This window comes from Ursus americanus, chromosome 30, assembly GCF_024610735.1.
Source record: "Ursus americanus isolate L20-20 chromosome 30, mUrsAme1.1.p, whole genome shotgun sequence".
Taxonomy (NCBI): Eukaryota; Metazoa; Chordata; class Mammalia; order Carnivora; family Ursidae; genus Ursus; species Ursus americanus.
In genome coordinates, this window is record NC_142156.1 from 18,311,599 (window position 1) to 18,332,739 (window position 21,141).

General features: G+C 45.5%; 1 protein-coding gene across 2 annotated transcripts in view; it reads left to right on the top strand.

The window, feature by feature from the left end:
* Nucleotides 1-21,141, top strand: part of PSMD9 (proteasome 26S subunit, non-ATPase 9) — a 47,619-nt gene that overhangs the window by 21,779 nt on the left and 4,699 nt on the right. For both annotated transcript variants that reach the window (XM_045777597.2, XM_087857389.1), the window contains 4 exons: nucleotides 7,271-7,794; nucleotides 11,189-11,291; nucleotides 14,436-14,647; nucleotides 16,331-16,432. In XM_045777597.2, coding sequence (XP_045633553.2) covers nucleotides 7,375-7,794; nucleotides 11,189-11,291; nucleotides 14,436-14,647; nucleotides 16,331-16,432 — 837 coding nt within the window. In that variant the 5' untranslated portion in view covers nucleotides 7,271-7,374. The remainder of the gene's footprint in view (nucleotides 1-7,270; nucleotides 7,795-11,188; nucleotides 11,292-14,435; nucleotides 14,648-16,330; nucleotides 16,433-21,141) is intronic.

Here is a 21,141-nt window from a genome sequence, read left to right on the forward strand (position 1 = left end):
AGGCCCAGTCATGCAAATAAAAACTTTAAATTCTGCCACCTTCCTTCCGGAAGAAGGCACAGGACCAGAGCATGACTGTCAACAAATCATAACCCCAACCTCTGCTGGCCGGGAGGACTTAGAAAGAAACCCCAACAGAAAATCCAGAATGGACTTTATTTTCTGATGGGAGCTCATTTGTTGAACAGGGCACCCGAAAGGCTGGATCTTCATATGAAACAGTAGAGAGCAGCCCTCTCCCACCTGGGTCAAGCACCCAACTGGCTGAGCTGAGGGCCCTCACGCAAGCTTCAGAGCTCAGTAAGGACAAAAGTGTCAACATGTGTACTGACTCCCAATATGCCTTCCTGGGCCTACACGCCCATGGTCCAGCACGGAAAGAGATGTTTTCTAACGGCTTCAGGTTCTATCAAGTATCATCAGGAAATCACACGGCTTCCGCAAGCCATACATCAACCCCCAGAAATAGCAGTTATACATCGCAAGGGGCACCAAAAAGGAACAGAAGAAGTATCGGAAGGGAATAGATTGGCCGAGGCTGCAGCAAAATCAGCTGCCAGGTCAACGACCCCTTGGTTGCCCCCCTAGTCTGGGATGGCCCCATAACCCAGGAAGGACCCTGCTCTTCAGAGGAAAGACAACGGGCAACAGAACAGGGGCACACTCCCCAGTCTACAGGCGGGCTCCTGGCAGAGGATGGTAGGCTGCTCCTGTCAGCGGCTCACGATGGAAGGTCCGGAACACCCTACACTAAACCTTCCATTTCGGTCGCGACAAAACCCTACAAATGACATACAAACTCTTTACGGGGAGAAATTTAGATAGGATACTAAAAACATTTTAAAACCGTGTGAAGTCTGCCAGAAGGAGAACCCATTCTCCCGTTCACAGATCCCCAGAGGCGGAGAGCAAGTAGCCGTTACCCCGGGGAAGATCGGCAGATTGGGACATGACTTCACACATGTCTTGAATGCATGGGTCCAGGTAACCTGGTTTGGGTGGATACCTTCATGCACTGGATTGAGGCCTTCCCCTGTAAAACCGGAAAAGCCTCGGAGGTGGTAAAGCACTGGTAAATCCCTTGGTTTGGACCCCCTCAGCCCTTCAGTGCGATCACAGAATTGTTTCATCCTTCTTGCAAGGAGCTTCCTAACTCCCAGCCCCGAAATAACCAGCCTGTCCCATTTCACCCTGGGGACCAAGTGCTTGGACAGTCTACAGCCCCTGGTCCGAATCTGGACCACAGTCTATTTTTTCCCCTCACTACCGGTTTTTGTAATAAAGTTTTATTGGCACACAGTGGTACCCATCCATTTATAGACTGTCTATGGCTACTTTCATGGTACAACATCAGAGTTAAATAGCTACAGATATTTTTTTGTTTTTTAAATTACGGTTTTAGTTGTAAGCTTATCTTAAATTTTTGCAGTTTTAAAATTTAATTTTTAGTGGAACTTAATGTTAGGTAACGCTGGTGTTAAAAATAAATGGTTTGCAAACTTCCTGAGGAATCCATAATGGGCTTTCCTGAGCCTGTAGGAGCTGCTCCAGGGCTCTGGTTGCCTGAGGTTAGGGAGTGGGAGGCCTTCATGACTGGAGAGTGGGCAGAGGAGAGCAATGGCCCAGAGGCTGAGCAACTGCTCTGGCCTAAGGCCCAGGACACATCAAAGGGGTTCTCTCTTTCCTCTCCGGTGAAACCGCTATCACGTCAGTGGCTCCATCATTGCATAAGCCGGGGCAAGGTTACTCAAGGTCAAATACTGATGCCTTCAGGACTGAACCTGGGTCCTCATCGTCCAAAGTTTCCAGGCTTTCAAACAACACCCACCCTTCGGTTCAGATGACTTTCATTCTTCACAAGGGTAATAGAGGAGTTAGCTTTGGCCTGGGAGCTGCTGAGTTGCCGCCGATACACTGCTTAATCTCTTTTGACCCTCTTTTCCCATTTCTGAATATTAGGGAGAGCTTTGAGTCTCTACTACCTATAGGGATAGGAGTGACTCTGTGTCTAGTACGATGTGATTAACATAACAACCCTGTAAGGTAGGTATTTTTATTATAACCATGTTACAGTTCAGGAAACTGAGGCTCAGAAGCTAAGCGGTTCATACTAGTAAGCGGTAGAGTTGAGATTCATTCCCTCTATTCTCAGTCCTGTTTTGTCATTTTTCCTGGTGTGACTTACTGTTCCTGGAGAACCTTAGGATTTCTACAAATGAAAAGGGTCTGAGAGGCCATTAATATAGGGATGTCTGGAGAGTGTCATGAAAGAGAAAAGAGCTGCTTAAGGTTGTGGAGTTGTACACTCATGCTTTGTCCATAAGAACAATGATTACTCAGCTCCAGCTGTTGTCGCCTGTGGGGATGTGGGCCTAATTTGGCCAGATTTTGTTCAAATGAAGCTAGAAATTTGAATTTGTATGTGAAATCCATTGACTTAAAGTTCTTTTTTTTTAAGATTTTATTTATTTGAGAGAGAGTGTGTGCAGAGGAGGGTGGGGAGGGGCAGAGGGAGAGGGAGAGGGAGAAGCAGGCTCATAGCGGAGGAGCCTGATGTGGGGCTCGATCCCAGGACTCTGAGATCACGCCCTGAGCCGAAGGCAGATGCTTAACGACTGCGCCACCCAGGCGCCCCCCAAAAAAATCCTTTTTTTTTTTTAAAGGTTTATTTATTTTAGAGAGAGAGAGAGTGAGAGTGCGTGCGCGAGGAAGTGGGGAGGGGCAGAGGAAGAGGGAGAGAATCTCAAGCAGACTCCCCACCGAGTGCATAGCCTGACTCAGAGCCTACTACCACAACCATGAGGTCATGACCTGAGCCAAAATCAAGAGTCAGATGCCCAACCAACTTGAGCCACCTAGGTGCCCCTGGAGCCTACTTTAAAAAAGTAAATAAATAAAAACTCTTAGTGAACCAACTCATACAAACACAACTCACACAATTTGGACCCTGAAGTCCAGGTCCTTGGTTTATAGCTACAGGACTGAAGGTAATTGACTTGCCAGTTTGTCTGACTCCCGGGGGCAGGAGGGCTTATAAGGAAAATTTGCTGAGTCCTGAAGGCAGGCCGTATGAAGTACGACCAGCCGTGTCTTCCTGGGGGAGCTCCAGCTTCCTGGTTCTATTTCCCAATTCCTTATCTCTTGGCCTCCTTGTTCTGGAATAAAAATGAGCACAATGTGGATGTTTGGAAGAGACAAACAATTTAGATTCTCCTCGATTGCGGCAGCTTTCTAGAACAAAGGCTTTGTTGGCTATCGGTGGACACGGCAGATAAGATGAGCCAGGACAACAGGAATGGGGAAGGAGCACATTGTTCCCTCAGCCTGTTCTCTTTGCATTGTCTATTAAACACTCACTCACAAACATTTGAAGATAAGCCTCAGCCCATGTACTCTAAGAGTCCTTAGTGCCTGGGTCATACAGGTAAACATGCATTTACAATACTAAGTGGGAGGTGCAGTAAACAGCACCCCTAGCTTTGGGGTGGGTCAGAGAATGATTTCCAGGGGAGGTAATGTTTGAGCTGGATCTTTGAAAGAGGAGCTGGAATCAGCCTGGCCTGCGATGGTGTTTTTGTTTTTGTTTTTTAAGATTTATTCATGTACCTATTTTAATTTTTTAAAAGATTTTATTTATTTATTTGAGAGTGGGAGAGATGCAAGCTGGGGGAGGAGCAGAGGGAGAGGGATGAACAGACTCCAAGCTGACCTTGGAGCCCGACGTGGGGCTCAATCCCAGGACCCTGAGATGGTGACCTGATATGAAATAAAGAGTGGGCGCTTAACTGACTGACCCACCCAGGCGCTCCCTGAGATGGTGTTTTAGAGGAGAGATGAGCAGGTGCTAAGACCCAGTGCTAAGGGAGACAGCAGTAAATGTGCCAGAAACTGCTAGAAGTTCAGTGTGACTGGAAAATAAGTTTGTGTATGTGTGTGCATGCACGTGTGTGTGTGTGTGTGTGTGTGTGTGTGTGTGTATCCCCAAAGGCAAGCAGGGATGAGAAGGGTCATGAAAGCCAAGAGAAGCACACTGGAAAGCCGTTGAAAGCTTTTAAGCAGCAGAGTGACAGTGTTCCTCTTCGGGGAGGTGATTCTGGCTGTTAATGTGGAGAATGGGTGAATGGCGTGATATAGAAGACAGCGTCAGGGGCTGCTGCAATCTGGAAAAAGATTGGGATTTTGGGATGAGAGTGGCTGAGGAAGAAATGGATGGATTTGAGATCCAGTAGCAGGCCCTGGATCTAGGTTTATAATAATGACAGTATTGATAATAACGTCATATAGTGACTTAAACAATAGCTGTGGTTTCAGACCAGTGGAAATCTTCCCACACCTGCAGCACAAGAGGCATGGGTAGGAATCTTCACTCTGCCCTTTTTATTTGGAAACATTTCAAACCTCAAGAATTGCAAGATCGTTTCCACAAACTTCCATATATCCTTCACTTACCTGTTGTAACATTTTGCCTTTCCCTCAATCTCTCTCTCTTTCTCTCTATTCCCCCACCCCCACCACCTTTATATTTAGGCATGTGTATGTGTAACTTTTTTCCTAAACCACTTGCAAGTTAGTTCCAGAAATTATGACACTACATCTCTAAATACTTCCGCATTCAGCTCTTTGAATAAGGAGATTCTGTTATATAATTACATCACCATTATCTTACTGAGGAAATTTAACATTGATACAATACTATCATCTAATATAAAGTTTGTATTAAAAATTTCAACAGTTGTCCCAATAATGTCCTTTAAAGCTGCTGCTTTTAATTTTTTAAAATTTTAAATTAAATTTTTTTTTTTTTAGTAATCTCTGCACCCAAAGTGGGGCTGGAACTCACAGCCCCAAGATCAAGAGTCATATGGTTCTCCAACTGAGACAGCTAGGTGCCCCTGCTGCTTTTCATTTTTAAAAAAATTCAAATAGCCAAGTAGGGATTATGCATTGTGTTTAGTTATCATGGCTCTTTTCTTTTTTTTGGGGGGGTGTGTGTGTGTGTGTCAATGTTAGAAATGTTAGTTTATTTAAAAAAGATAATTGAGGGGAGCCTGGGTGGCTCAGTTGGTTAAGCGTCTGCATTTGGCTCTGGTCATGATCTCAGCATTCTGGGATCAAGCCCTAAGTGGGGCTCACTGCTCAATGGGGAGTCTGCCTCTCCCTCTCCCTCTGCTCCTTCCCCTGCTTGTGCTCTCTCTCTTCCTCAAATAAATAAATTAAATACTTTGAAAAAGTAAAAAAGATAATTGAACAAAATATAGGAGGCCGGATGTAATCAACTCTACTTTTTTTCCTGTGTAAAGATTACTTTTGTAACCCTTTATTTTGAAAGAATTTCAAACTTATAGAAAAGTAGCAAAGATAGTAAGAAGAATGTTAGTATATGTTTCACTCAGAATCACCAATTATTTATACTTTATCACATTTACCTTATCCTCTTGTCTACAAATATGTATTTGTACTTTTTTCTGAACCATATGAAAGTAAGTTGCCTCTCTTGCCCCTAAATACCACAGGGTGCATTTGCTAAGGACATTGTCTTACGTAACCACAGTACCAGTATCAAAATCAGGACATTCCCATCAAGACTACACTATCCATATTCAAATTTCCCCCAGTTGTCCCAAGAATGTCCTTTACAGGGTTTTTTGCTTGTTTGTTTGCTTGTTTGTTTGTTTTTGAGGGGAACTGGGATTCAATCAAGGATCACACGTTGCATTTAATTGTTGTGTCTGTTTAGTCTTTAAGCTAGGCAATTGCCTAGCTTGTATATATTTATTTCACAACGCTGACCTTTTTCGAAGAGTCCAAGCCAGTTGTTTTGAAGAGTGCTCTTTAATTTGGATTTGTGTTTATTTACCTTTTTTTTTTTTAAAGATTTTATTTATTTATTTGACAGAGACAGCCAGCGAGAGAGGGAACACAAGCAGGGGGAGTGGGAGAGGAAGAGCAGGCTCCCAGCGGAGGAGCCTGATGTGGGGCTCGATCCCAGAACGCTGGGATCACGCCCTGAGCCGAAGGCAGACGCTTAACGACTGCACCACCCAGGAGCCCCTGTGTTTATTTACCTTGATTAGATTTAGGACAAACATGTTTGAATACTACATGGGTGATGGTGTGTCCTTTTCGGTGCAAAATATTAGGGGGCACATGTTTAGATGCCAAGTTTCATCATTTGGTTAAGCTGGGTTGAAAATGTGCAAGCTCATTCTGCTGTTTGGGCAAGTTGGTTATTGAAAGGGTTTTCTCAGTTGTCAAATGAGGACAATAATAATCCTGGTTTCACAAGGTTGTGGAATTGATACATGTAAGGCACTTAGAACAGTGGCTGGCACATTTGATACATTATGATCATCACTATTTTTGCAAAAATTTATAGAAGCCTTAATATGTAAGAGGCACTGAGTCATAACTCAATTCTTTACCTTTTCAGCTCCTGGGACAGTGTATGACATATAGGAGACATTCAGAAAATATCTGTTGGCAAAATGACAGCTCTGAGATATATTGCTATCAATATCCAACCATTTTATAGATGAGGAAACAGTCTCAGAGTAGTGAAGTAATTTACCCAAGGTCATGTACGTTGCAGTAAGTGGCAAGAACCAGACTTGAACCTAAGCTTGTAGGGTCTGTAAAATGGGGGATAAGGAGGGGCCCCTGACTGGCTCAGCCAGGGGAGCATGCGACTCCGGGGGGTGGGGGAGTGGTTGCAAGTTCCACCCCACCTTGGGTTTGGAGATTACTTAAAGATAATAAAATCTTAGGGTGCCTGGTGGCTCGGTCCTTTGAGCATCTGACTGTTGATATCTGCTCAGGTCGCGATGTCAGCGTCGTGAGATGGAGCGCCCCCCCCCCCCCCCGTGTTTTGGGCGTGGAGCATCCTTAGGATTCTCTCCTTCTCCCTCTGCCCCTCCCCACCTCCCACGTGCACGCTCTTTCTCTCTAAAAAAATTTTTTTAAAAACATAATTTTATTTATTTTATTTATTTTTTATTTTTAAAAGATTTTATTTATTTATTGGACAGAGAGAGAGACAGCTAGCGAGAGAGGGAACACAGCAGGGGGAGTGGGAGAGGAAGAAGCAGGCTCCCAGCGGAAGAGCCCTAAGTGAGGCTCGATCCCAGAGCTCCAGGATCACACCCTGAGCCGAAGGCAGACGCTTAACGACTGAGCCACCCAGGCGCCCCTAAAAAAAATAATTTTAAAGAAATAAAATCTTTTTTAAAAATGGGGGGATAAGGAATCTGAATGTGTTTTGTTAACTCTCAAGGGCTGGATAGATGTGAAGAGCTGAACTGGAGCGCCCCGCACAGTGCTTTGGCACAAACATGGTAGGCACTCAGTAGATGTCTGCTGAATGAATGTGGAAAGCAAATGAGTCATCGAGGGAGAGATCATTCTGTTCTAGCTGATGAGGGACCTGGAACCCATTCCTCCCCATACTGGTCTTCCCCAGTCACCAGAGGAGTTGTTCCAGCAGGGTGTGGTTTCCGGCGACCCCACCCCCACAAGAACCACGCCCCTCCCTTCCACGCGGGCTCTCTGAGGGCCGAGGAATTTTGGCCCTCGGGCGGAGCCGTAGCCGCAGTCTCCTCGGGCGTCCGCATCCAGGAAGCCGGGAAGCCTGGTGTCCAGGATCCTGCGCGGAGGTCCACGATGTCGGAGGGGGAAGCTAGGCAGAGCGAAGACTCCATGCAGGCTGGTGCGGTGACTGTCAGCGACGTCCAGGAGCTCATACGGCGCAAGGAGGAGATCGAGGCGCAGATCAAAGCCAATTATGACGTGCTGGAGAGCGTGAGTGTGGGCTCAGGGCTCCCGGGCGGGCGTGGGGGGAGCCCGGGGCCTCCTGATGTGGGAGGATTGGGGAGCCGGGGCGGTCAGTGTTTGAGCTCTCCCTGGGAGGCCCAGAGCGCGGCAACTGCGGCCTCTGTCGGCAGCAGGCAGGAGGCAAACAACATTTGCAACTAAGAGCAATAGGTATTGGTATTACAGCGAGCGTTTATGGAGCCCTTACCTTATGCCGGGCGCTGTTTTAATTGCTTTGAGTTGGTTAGCTCATTTAACCCTCGCAGCAGCCTTTGAGGTGAGTTCTGTTATTCCCCCCATTTTAGGGATGAGGAAACAGAGACGTTACTTAACTTAAACCTGCCTCAGGCCACAGAGCTAATAAATTTGCAGAGGCAGGGTGATAATCACCACCATTGTCAGTCGTTGTTGAACGTGTACCAGAAGGTCTGTGCTTTGCTAACCCACTTTACGTCAGAACTTCTTAAGCTTTCATGTGTTTGGCAAGCACCTGGGGATCTTGTTAAAATTCCGTTTCTGATGAGGACAGGGCGCGCAGGTGCAGATGTTGTATTTCTCGCAAATTCCCAGGGATGCTGATGCTACTGCTCCAAAGACCGAGCTTTGAGTGACAGGTAGGCTCATTACCATTATTGCGTAGGGAGGGAACTAAGGCCCAGGGTGAGGCAAACCCTTGTCTAGGGTCACATAGCTAGGAAGTAGCTGTGGTGGGGCTAGTTCCCAGGTCTATCTGGCATCAAAACTGAAAGTTTTTCTTATGACACTTAGTGTAAAACCACAATCAATTTGCAGAGGAAAAATGAATTAAATACATTCTATGTAGTGTGGATGGAATGCGTTTTAGGTGATGGGAGTAAGATGGAAGCATCAAATGGAGGCGAGTGTACTGCTGTTTTACTGGGTGCTGATTATATGCCTGTGATGGTTTACCTGTGTGTTATATCATGAAATCCACACAACCACCCTGTGAAGTTAGTATGTTACCGTGAGGCTCAGAAAGGGGAAGTTACTTGCTTAGAGTCACAAAATGAGATTCAGATCTTAGGCCTGTTGAATTCAGAACTTGTGTTTTCAAGCGTTATGCTAACAGTTTTCCAAACTTTATTTTATACCTCAGACAGGATGCTGTATCCATAATACCTCCTGTACCGCCGTTCCTTGGTATTTTTCTTTACGTTGATCCACTTTTTTACTTAAGTAAATTTATCTGAAATGAAAATTTTATAACTCTACAGCATATGAAAAAAACCGGGATTTTCCCCCCTTAAATATAAGATAAAAATGCATATCAAGGTGATATAATATGTTCGTTCCTTTTTACTAGCTACCATTGCTGGCTGAAAGCTTTAAGCCTGAAGTCCTGCTCTGTGATTGTTTTTAAAAAGAGGGGGGGCTAAAACTATAAATCTCTTAGAATAAAGCATAGGAGTAAATTTTTGTGATTTTGGATCAGGCAAAACCTTCTTAGATGTGGTGCCAAAATCAAAGCAACGAAAGAAAAAATAGATAAATTGGACTTCATCAGAATTTAACACGTGTCTCAAAAGACACAGTCAGGAGAGGGAGAAGACAGTTTGCCAAATGGCAGAGACTATTTGCAGATATCTAGCAAGGGATGCAGAAAATATGAAGAACTCTTCCACCTCAATCCTAAAAAGACAAATAACTTGATTAAAAAATCGGTCAAAGACCTTAACAGACGCCTCACCAAAGAAGATCTATAGATGGCAAATAAGCATATGGAAAGACGCTGCAGGTCATATGTCATCAGAGAAAGGCAAATTAAAACAGCTGCGAGGTATTACTGCATGGGTGTCAACATGGCCAGTATTCACCACAATTCCAACTCCAGATGCTGGTGAGGATGTGGAGGAACTCTGATTCGGTGCTGGTGGGAATGCAAAAGTAAGGTAGTTTCTGTCAAAGCTAAGCATTCTCTTACCATACCATCCAGCAGTTGGGGTCCATGGTATTTACCCGAAGGAGTTGCAAATGTGTTCACACAAAAACCTTCATGATGTTTATAGCAGCTTTTTTCACAATTGCCAAAACTTGAAGCCACCAAGATATCTTTAAGTAGGTGAATAGATAAATAAATTGTGGTACCTCTAAACCGTAGAATATTATTCAGTGCCATGAATAAATGAGATGTCGGCCGGGTTGGTTTCTTCTGGGGGCTCTGAGGGAGAATCTGTTCTGTGCCTCCGTCCTAGTTTCTGGTGGCTGCTGGCCATCCCTGGCTTGCAGTTGGATAACTCCAGTCTATGCCCCTGGTCACACCATCTTCTCTGTGTCGCGGAGCTCCCTCTCTTCTCTGCAAGGATACCTGTCATTGGATTGAGAGCCCACCCTAAATCCAAGATGATCTCATCTTGAGAGCCTTAATTACATCTTCAAAGATCCTTTTTTTCCAGACAAGTTCACATTTACAGGTTCTAGAGGGTTGGGACTTGGGACACATCATTTGGGGGCCACTATTCACCCTACTGTGAATGTGCCTAGCACTGTGCTAAGCATTCTACGCAGGTCAGCTCATTCATTCTCACGACAGGTGGGAAGGGAGGCGAGTGCCATTATTCCCATTTTATAATTGAGGAAGCTGAGGCTTGGGGAGACGGAAGGTCTTAACCAAGGGCACCCAGAATGTACACGGCAGAACTGAGATTCAGATTCAGGTCTAACCGACTGGAAACTCTGTCCTCCATCACACGATGCGTTTCATTGCCGTTGTGCACCCTGCTCTGACTTACATAGGAAAAGACTTTAAAATGTTAAATGTATTGTTTTGAATAGGGAATACACGTCCATGGTCAAAATTCAAAAAGTCTACAAAAGGTTAGAAAATGAAAAGTCCCTCTTCTTTCCGTGTCCCCTAGCCACCCAATTCCTTTCCCCAGAGGCAATTGGTATCAGTGTGTCCTTCAAGGGATGAAAACCTCTTTGAAGCCCCTTTTAGATCCCTTTTTACTTTCGGAAAGAACCAAAGTCTTGCCACAGCTGGTTGCTCTTTGGGGTTTTCACTCCCCTGCGGCTTCCAAGGCCACCAGCCAGGTATCAGCTGCTGCAGAAAGGAGGGCTTGGAGGAGTCCAAGAGGCTGGCCTTGGGGACGAAGCTCAAAAGAGTCTTTAGTTTTATCTGCACTGTTCCAACTTCAAAGGAGGAGAACGGATTCATGCATTACTTGTGTTATTAAAAGTCAATAAAAAAATAGTGCCCCCCTCAGAGGGCGGTTGTGGGAGCATTTGGGGCAAGTATGTGGCCTGTGCCGCGTGATCAGTGTGTGGCAGCTTTGATTCCTGTCGCCTTGATGATGGCTGCAAAGGGAAAAAGGTCTTGAGGACTTCATACCTGTGACATCTTAAGCATGTTTCTTCCCTCCAGCAAAAAGGTGTGGGGATGAACGAGCCGCTGGTGGACTGCGAGGGCTACCCCCGCTCAGACGTGGACCTGTACCAAGTTCGAACCGCAAGGCACAACATTGTCTGTGAGTGGCGCGCGCGGCCGACCCCCCGGCTTGCAGCGAGGGAGGCCGAAGGCGCACGAGTGAGAGCTCACTAGTCCATGTTCTCTGCTTCCCTCTCTTCCACCTTGATGGGATTAGCTCGCTCTCCCCATCCAGGGACTGAGAACTGAGGAAATGGGGTGGCCTCTAGGGTTCGAAATTTATGGTTTCATTTTTCATTTTGTTTTTAAGGACTTAAAACTGAAGTTCACTTAAGTTTTCACTGTGGAAACTTTTCCAAAATGATGATAGAAACCCAAGTCACAAATCGCTTACAATCCTAATCAAATCAGTTATGTGTTAGGAAATACATTCACCTGGTAAAGGTGGTGACCTGACTGTGGTCACTTACAAGGGAGTGTTCCATCCCTCAGTACAGACATATGGAGGTTGCCAGTGCAGGGCTGGCCTTCAGATCCCAGGCTCTGCCATCCTTAGGACACGTTGTCGATCGTTAGGGTCACCATGTCCATGTGCCAAGCAGGAAGGAAGGGAAGGAAGAAGGTAGGAGGGACCTGTCCTGCAGGCCCCCCTCCACCTTGTTGCATTGATTTCTGCTTTCCCCTCCTAAGCCCCTCTGGCTGTAAGACATGTTGGGGAATGTACCCCGTGGTGGGCATGTCACTGTCCTAAATAAAATCAGGTATTTGTCTGTAATTGAGGAACAAGTTGAGAGTAGCGGTTGGGGAGTATATTAGTTTTCTGTTTCTGCTGTAACAAATACCCACAGACTTCATGGGTTCACATGTTACACATTTATTGTCTGACAATAATCAGATATCCAAATGGGTGTCACTGGGCTAAGATCGAAGTGTTGGAGGGCTTTGTTCCTTCTGGAGGCTCTAGGGAAGAGCCCGTTTCTTTACCTTTTCCCAGCTTCTGGAGGTGCCTGTGTCTCCAAAGCCGGCAGCTGCACCTCCCAACCTTTGGTCCCACCATCCCCCCTCTTTCTCTCACTCTCTGCCTCCCACTTTCACTTATGAAGACCCTTGTGATCACACTGGGCCCCCCCACCTGGGTAATCCAGGTTGATCTCCCTAATCAGTGTCCTGAACTTAACCACATCTGTAAAGCCCCCTTTGCCACGGAAAGTAACATAGTGGCAGGTTCTGGGGACTAGCATGGGAATGTGTTTGGGGCCCTTATTCTCCCCTGCTACGGGTGGGCAACCGGCAGCCTCTCCCACAAAGTCCTGTCAGTGGGAAATATACTGTGCACATTTTTCACTTCATGACCTCTGTTTTCTGTGTTTGAATCCAGAGCCTGTTTTGGTATAAGGCTGAGCTTCTCACTGGAGGCACAAGTAACCATAGGAGTGAGATACCTGTTGAATTGCCAGATGTTCCTCAGGGCTGCCATATGATCCTAGAACAGCATCTCAGAGCATCACTTTTCCTTGAAGGTTTTGGGAAAAGAAGCATACTGTTTTTGTATCGAAACAAGTGGAAGATCCAGAGTAGGGAAAAACCATGTTAAGACTGGAGGGAAATTTGGGACTTTTGGCTAAGCCCTCAGACTCCTGTGGGATGTGACCTGCTTTCCTTGGCATTTAGGATTCTGAGGGAAATTTGAGAAGCAGAGCCTACCGTGTGAGAGAGGGCACTGACTGATTTTTTTCCAGATGGTTACTCTGATGTTCCAACACCATTTATTAAATGGCCTGTTCTTTCTCCATTAATTTGAAATGCTAGCAGTGTTACATAGGAAATTTTCAGACGTATTTAGGTCTCTTAGTTTTTTGCATTATTCTGTTGATATACCTCTTTGCTAATATCACACTTTATTTAATTTTTTAAAAGATTTTATTTATTTGAGAGAGGGAGAGAATACAAGCAGGGGGAGAAGCAGAGGCAGAGGGAGGAACAGGCTCCCTGCAGGGAGCCTGACACGGGGCTCGATTCCAGGACCCTGAGATCATGAGCTGAGCCAAAGGCAGACACTTAACTAACTGAGCCACCCAGGCATCACGGGTTTTTTTTTTTTTTTTTAAGTTTATTTATTTATTTTTTTGTAATCTGTGCACCCAACGTAGGGCTTGAACCCACAACCTTGAGATCAGGAGTTGCATGCTCTTCTAACTGAGCCAGCTGGGTGCCCCAATACCACAGTATCTTAATGATTTTATTATATTTAAGAATCTGGTTGAGCAATTCTCTCTCTCTTTTTTTTTTTAAATAAGATTTTACCTATTTATTTGAGAGAGTGTGAGCAAGAGAGAGAGCATGAGCTGGGGGAGAGGCAGAAGGAGAGGGAGAAGCAGACTTCCTGCTGAGCAGGGAGCCCAACACGGGATTCGATCCCGGGACCCTGGGATCATGAGCCGAACCGAAGGCAGACGCTTCACTGAGCCATCCAGGTGCCCCTGAGCAATTCTTATTGATCTTCTTTTGCAAGATTATTTTCAGAAGTTGTTTTTTTGTTTTGTTTTTGTTTTTTTAAGTAAACTCTGCATGCAACATGGGGCTCGAACTCACAACCCCAGAGATTGAGGGTTGCATGCTCTTCCAACTGAGCCAGCCAGGCGCCCCAGTTCACCACATTTGAATTAGCCAGCAGTACTGAAAAAGACGATTTTACCCCCAAATTTCTAATCTCCAGCTTTTCTGCTATTCCTTCTCCCAGACCGAACATCACCTGCCATGTATTGGTGGACTTAGGCTTCATTTTCCCTTCCGGGGTCATTAGGAGACAAGTGACGTCCTTCTTACACCCAGCTCATGTCACTCATTTGCGTGGCCACCACACTTGCCCCGTGTATGCATTTGAGGTGGTGGCTATGGATTCAGTGGGGCTATTTTTTTGCTTCTCCTCACCTTTCCAGTCTGTTGAAACAGCGCTGCCTTTGGGAAGTCTTCCCTGATCTAGACTGGCAAGGTCGGGTCCTGGCTGGCTCGCCCTCAGCAGCAGTCATCATTGTTACGATAATGACTTGTTCCTGGGTGGCTTCCCTTGTCGGACTGCGAGCATCACGAGGGTGGCCTCCTGTCTTGGCCACAGGTTTGTCCTCAGCCCCTAGTCCAGTGTCTGGCCGGGAGTAAGGGCTTGTTAACTGTTCAGTGAGTGGATGTGGGAGTCTGGTGTCCTCAGCTGTCTTCCTCGTCCCCTGATGGGGTGTCCTCCTCCCAGGCTTGCAGAACGATCACAAGGCGGTCATGAAGCAGGTGGAAGAGGCCCTGCACCAGCTGCACGCTCGCGACAAGGAGAAGCAGGCCCGCGACACGGCTGAGGCCCACAAAGAGGCCATGAGCCGCAACCTGGGCCAAAGCGAGGGCCTCAGCCCCCCTCAGGCCTTTGCCAAAGTGAACAGCATCAGCCCCGGCTCCCCCGCCAGTATCGCGGTAAGCCAGAACCCCACCACCTAAGTCCACCCCCAGGGGTTGCCGCGCCTCAGGTAGCCTCAGGCTGGGGGTGCGGGGGTGGGGGAGGGAGACCGTGGACAGACAGACCCGCCGTCTGTCCATGCTGCGGCTGGACTTCACCTACTTACTTAGCACACACTGACCGAGCCCTGGGGGCCAGCCCTGTGCCGGGGCCAGGGTTTTGGAGAGGAGTCAGCCCCTGCTGCCACTAACCTGGTCAGGGAGGGGCCCGAGACACAGGTAGAAGGTGAGAAATATTCCGAGAGAGGGAAAGAGGATCTCTTCTTGGGCTTATTTCGGCCGGGCACTGAGTAGTAGACATGAGAAGGACAACAGTAGCTGCCATTCACTGAGTCCTTGCTCTGCACCAGCTGTCCTGCCAAGTGAGTTCTAGCTCTTACCTGGCATATTTTTACAAGTTTTAAATGGTTTTATTGAGAAACAGTTTACACACCATAAAATTTACCCATTTGAAGTATACAATTCCGTGGCTTTTAGTGTATTCACAGAGCTGTGCATCCGTCACTGCAAGGAATTTTAGAACGTTTTCATTATTCTGAAAAGAAACCCTGTGATTAGCCATCACCCCCCAGTCCTGTCTCCCCCCATCCCCCTGCAACCACCAGTCTGCTTTCTGTCTATGAATTTGCCTATTTTGGATACTTCATCTAAATGGAATCATATATGACCCTTTATGACTGGCTTTTCCCATTTAGTATCATGTGTTCGGGGTTCATCTGTGACAGAACCTGCGTCTCCATCTCTTTCCTTTCTGTGGCTGAGTAATATTCCGTGCGCAGAGATAGCCCGTCGATTTTATCCATTCGTCAGTTCATGAGCATTTGGTTTCTGTCTTTCGGCTATTACGAATAATGCGACTCTGAACACCATGGTCAAGTTTTTATGTGGCTGTGTAGTTAATATTTAATCCCATAGCCACCTGCTGGGGTTGGCACTGATCTGAACCCCATTTTACCCATGAAAAAAGCCTCTAAGTCCTGAAGTAACTGGTGCCAGAACACATAGCTCCTCAGCTATGGAACTGGGTCCTGAATCCAGGTCCTGCCAACTGTCGGTAGGATCACAAGGTGGGAAGTTACACATGAGCTTTGTTTGACTCGCTACCCTCTCCACAGCATCCAGCACAGGGCTGTAGTTGGCCCACAAGTATCTGTTGAAGGAATGAATGAATCATGATCTGTGTTCTTAGAATGAAAGGGTCACACTAGTCCTTGGTCAGCCTTGTGCCTGTGGCTGCTTGTCCGGGGACCTCTAGGGCAAACTTGTCTAAATTCTGACCCCTGAACAAAATAGGCCCAGATTGGCCTGCTTCTTCTCGCCCCTGAACCCACAAGACAGCATTTGGCTTTTCCCCGCATTCTTTACGGCCTGTACCACCATCAGCTTTTATCAGACATTGGGCAGATCTGGCCCCCTTTTACTAGATCTGTCCTAGAAGGAATCCCCAGGACGAGGTGGCCCAGTTATCCACCGCCGCCTCCCGTGTGTGGTCACTAAGTCCCTGACCTCTTTGCTTTGCGCCTGCCACTCTTCCCGGTAGAAAACAAGCTCTTGGCCTGGACGTTAAATTGGACATGGTAAAGCATACCAGAAACACGTTTAACCTCTACTCTGGTTTTCTATTTTCTCTTCTCTCTTTAGGGTCTGCAAGTGGATGACGAGATTGTGGAGTTTGGCTCTGTGAACACCCAAAACTTCCAGTCTCTGCATAACATTGGCAGTGTGGTGCAGCACAGTGAGGGGGTGAGTTGAACGTCACATCTGGTCAGTAACCCTAGAATTGCCCAAGGCCAGGAATCATCGCCGGGGTCTTTGCTGCCTTCAGAGAGCTGTTGCTCAGGCACAGGGCCTTTGCACTTGCTGTTCTCTCTGCCTGGAAAGCTTTCTCTCCCTTACGTCCGTCCCTCATCTTGTACGAATGACACCTGGGGGAGGCCTTTGCAGGCACCCTATATAAATACCCCTTCCCTACTTCCTGTCCCTGCTTTCATTCAACAGCTTTTCTTGGAGATCTTTGCATTTTCACATGGCTTATTCTTTTGTACTGCTGCATAGCACTCTATTGTAGGAATGGACCCAGTTTGTCCATCCCCGGCCTTATCGGGACGTTTTGGTTATTTTTGGTTTTATACTGGCACGAACAGTCGTGTATTCTTGTTCACGTACTACTTCTCGATGTAAATACCAGAAAGTAGAATTACAGGCTCTCAGTGTATCGTACACACTATAATAGGTAATCCGAAAAATCTTCACTAATTTGTACCTGACCAACAGTATGGGAGTGTGTCATATCATCAGTCATGCTCTGTATTACTGATCTTTGAACATTTTCGTGAAAACGACATCTTATTTTAATTTGTATTTTCCTGATTACCAATGAGGTCGAGTATCTTTATTTTATATGTGTGTTAATGTTCATATTTTCATTTCTATGGATTGTCTGTTTATATTTTTTCTCATCTTTTTTCCTGTTGGGGTTATTTGTCCTTTTAAAAAATTGATTTGTAGGAATTTTTTAACATATTCCACATATAAAACCTTTGCCTGTTTTCATGCTATATATGCTTCTCCTGATTAGCTCCTTGTCTTTTAACTTAGTTTATGGTGACTTTGATTACTTGGAAGTGTTTTGTTTTTTTTTTTAAGTTACTTAGATGACCATTTTGTTAAATTTGTTCGCGTCACAAGGTCTTCCCTTCCAAAACCATATCTGAGAGTTTAAGGAAATATGGGCCAGTACACGGCAGCAAAGCACTGTTCAAGCAGGAGTACGTTAGAACGTGATTCCTGTGCAGTTTGACAGTTTCAGTCCTTGAAAATATAAGGGTTGGGATTCAAAATTGGCCGCAGTCTTCCAGTTTCTGGAATAGTACACCTTTAAATAGCATTTCCACCTGATCGCGTCAGCTCATGGCTCAGTAATGTAACTTTAACAAAGGTTATCTTGGCAAAGATCCACACTGTGCCGGAGAAATGTGGGACTCCAAGTCCATAGAAATTATCTACGAAAGTTTTTCATTCCCAAATGAAATGTTCGGTTTAACCCACGATTCTTGGTTTGTCTCGTGCCCGCTCAACTGCTTGGCTGCGCTGCTCATCACGTGGGACTCGCTGGAACGCAGGCATTGGGCTGAAACATAGTTGACTTGAGCCTGAACCCCGGCCAAGGTCAGGCCTTCATTTCTACACGACACCTCCAGCAAGTCCATAGTTGCGTGGAAGTCCAAATTCTGATTTTGACAAATTCATCAGTTTGCTTTATGGCTTTTGCATATTGTGTCTGCTTAAAGGAGTTCTCATACTTTTATTGATTTATTTTTAGTTTTTCTTTAATCTGGAATTGATCTATTATTTATTTTTATTTTTTTAGAGAGGGAGACAGAGAGAGAGAGGCAGGGGGAGGGGCAAAGGGAGGGGGAGAGAGAGAATCTTTGGCAGGCTCCATGCCCAGTGTGGAGCCCAGCGCGGGGCTCAATCTCACGACCCTGACATCATAACTTGAGCCAAAATCAAGAGTCGGCTGCTTAACTGACGGAGCCAGCCAGGTGCCCCAATCTTTTATTACTTTTTATAACAGTTACGAGGTGTAATTCACATACCACACAGTTCCCCCATTTCAAGTGCGTAGCTCGGGGCAGCTGGCTGGCTCAGTCGGTGGAGCATGTGACTCTTGATCTCGGGGTTGTGAGTTTGAGCTCCACGTTGCGTGTAGAGATGACTTAAAAAAAGAAAAGTCTTTAGGGACACCTGGGTGGCTCAGTTAGTTAAGTGTCTGCCTTTAGCTCAGGTCATGATCCCAGGGCCCTGGGATTGAGTCCTGCATTGGGCTCCTTGCTCAGCGGGAGGTTTGCCTGCTGTTCCCGCTGCTTGTGCTCTCATTCTCTCTGACAAATAAATAAAATCTTAAAAAAAAATAAAATAACATAAAATCTTTAAAAAAAAAACCCTGGATAGCTCAGTGGTTGTTAGTATATTCATAGAGCTGGGTATCCATCACCACAATCAATTTTAGAACATTTTCATCACCTAAGAAAGCAATTCCATACCCATTAGCAGTCACTCTCCCTTCCTCCTACCCACTAACCCCTAAAGCACTAAACTACTTTCTGTCTCTATGGATCTGCTTCTTCTGGACATTTCATATAAATGGGATCATACAAGACGTGATGTTTTGTGATTAACTTCCTTTGCTTAGCATCACAGTTTCAAGGTTCATCCATGTTGTAGAGGTGTCAGTACTTCGTTCCTTTTTACGGCTGAGTAATATCCTGTTGTATGGCTATACGTTCCTTCTTATCCATTTTATTTATCCATTCAGCAGTTGATGAGTATTGGGTTTGGTTCCACTTTTTGGCTATTGTGAATAATACTTGTGTGAACTTTCATATACAAGATATTGTATGGACATTTGTTGTATACAACAACTTAGTATATATATTTGGAATTAATTTTGTGAATGGTGTGAGGTAGGGTACCAAACTTTTTTCTCCCCTGGATGGATATTAATTGTCCCAGTACCATTAGCGAATAGTTAATACTTTACCCACTCATTTATATTGCCACGTCTGTTACATATCAGATTCCTATAAGTGGGATTCTTTCTTCTCATTAGTCTGTTTGTTCTGAACCTTTCTGGGGTTCCCTGGAACAATCCATTTGTTCTTTGTCAGCTTCTTTTTAACCTGTTGCCATAAAGGGTGTATTAGTTGTTTATTGGTGAGTTAAAAAAAAAAACCCACTGTAAACTTAGCAGCTTAAATTTATTCTCTCTCACGGTTTCTGAGGATTGGACATCCAGGAGTGTTTTAGCTGGGTGGTTCTGGCTTACGGTCTCATGAGCTTGTAGTCACGATGTTGGCAGCATCTGTGGTCATCTGAGGGCTTGACCGAGTTTAAAAAATCTGTTTCCAAGATGCCTCACTCACATGGCTGATGGCACATCTGTTCCTCGCCGCTCGGGCCCCTCCGTGGTGCTGCTGGAGTGCCCTGCCAACATGGCAGCCGCTTCCCCCAGAGCGAGTGGTTCCAGCGAGAGCAGAGGGGAGGCAGCCGAGGTGCCTTTGACCCAGTCTCTGAAGATGCACATTATCATTTCCACATCATTCTGTTCATTAGAAGCAACTCACCACGTCCAGCCCATACTCAGGGGCAGGGGAATTAGGCTTTGCCTCTTGAAGGAATATCAAAGAATTTATGGGCATTTTCTAGAACCACCACACACGGTTTCTGTTTTCTCTACGTGCTCAGTTACCACTTGTCCAGTTTCTGTTGGCTTTTCATTTTGATGCCTTCTATCATCTTTGCAGTCTCCTTCCCTGTGATTTATTTGTCCTGTGCCGTTGTTCCTTTGTTACCCCGTGGCTGTCCTGTCATCATGTTAGTGAGGGTTCTAGGTGTAGGTTTGTTACGTTTACCCAGAGTCTCTCTTGCTTTTTCACTCCTTTTCCCCAGACTTTCCTAGTGTGACGGTTGTCTCATGTGTCTTGTGTACACCTTGCTACACACACTTCTAAACTTTGCAGTTGCCTGGGCTCGTTGCTGGTTTGTTTTGTAAATATGTCTCTATTTCCACAAGAGGTAATACATACACATGTTTAAGACCAAATCAAAGAACATGTAATGAAAAATCTCTCCTCCAGCGGTAGCCACTTTGCAGCTGTGTGTCCTTCTGGGGTCAGTCTGTTCATATACCAGCATATAGAGAGCTACTGGCTATTTTTATTAAGGTGTAATTTACCTACAGCAAAATTTACCCTTTTCAGTGTACAGTACTGGGAATTTTGACACAGGTACATACTCTGGTAACTGCCACTGTAAGGAAGATGCAGAGCAATTCCATCATCCTCCCCAAAATGGCCTTACAGCCTTTTGTGGCTAAGCCCTCCCCCAGCCCCCACCGTCTACATCCACCAATCTGTGCTCCGTCCCTACAGTTTCACCTTTTCAAGAATGTCCTATAAATGGAACTGCACAGTATGCATGGCCTTTTAAATCCGGCTTCTTGCACTTCGCATCGTACGTCTGAAATTCTCCCACATTGTTGTGTGTGTAGTTCACTCCTTTCGACTGCTCGGTACTGGTCCGCTCCATAGATGAATGCCAGATGGTTTACCCACGTACATTTAGGTTGTTTCCAGTTTTTGGTGATTGGCGGTAGTAGCTACTGGTTTTTAGTCTGTCTTTTCTAGTTAAATATATTCTTAAGCTCTTCATAGATCTGTAAAATTCTTTTTTTTTTCTTACTAAGGTATAATTGACATGTTATTTACAAGTGTACAACGTAATGATTCAGTATCTGTGTACGTTACAAAATTATTATCACGATAAGTCTAGTTAACATCCGTCACCATAGTTACAGTTTTTTTTCTTGTGATGAGAACTTTTAAGGTTTATTCTCTTAGCAACTTTCAAATAGGTAAATACAGCGTTATTACGAGCTGTCATGTACGACA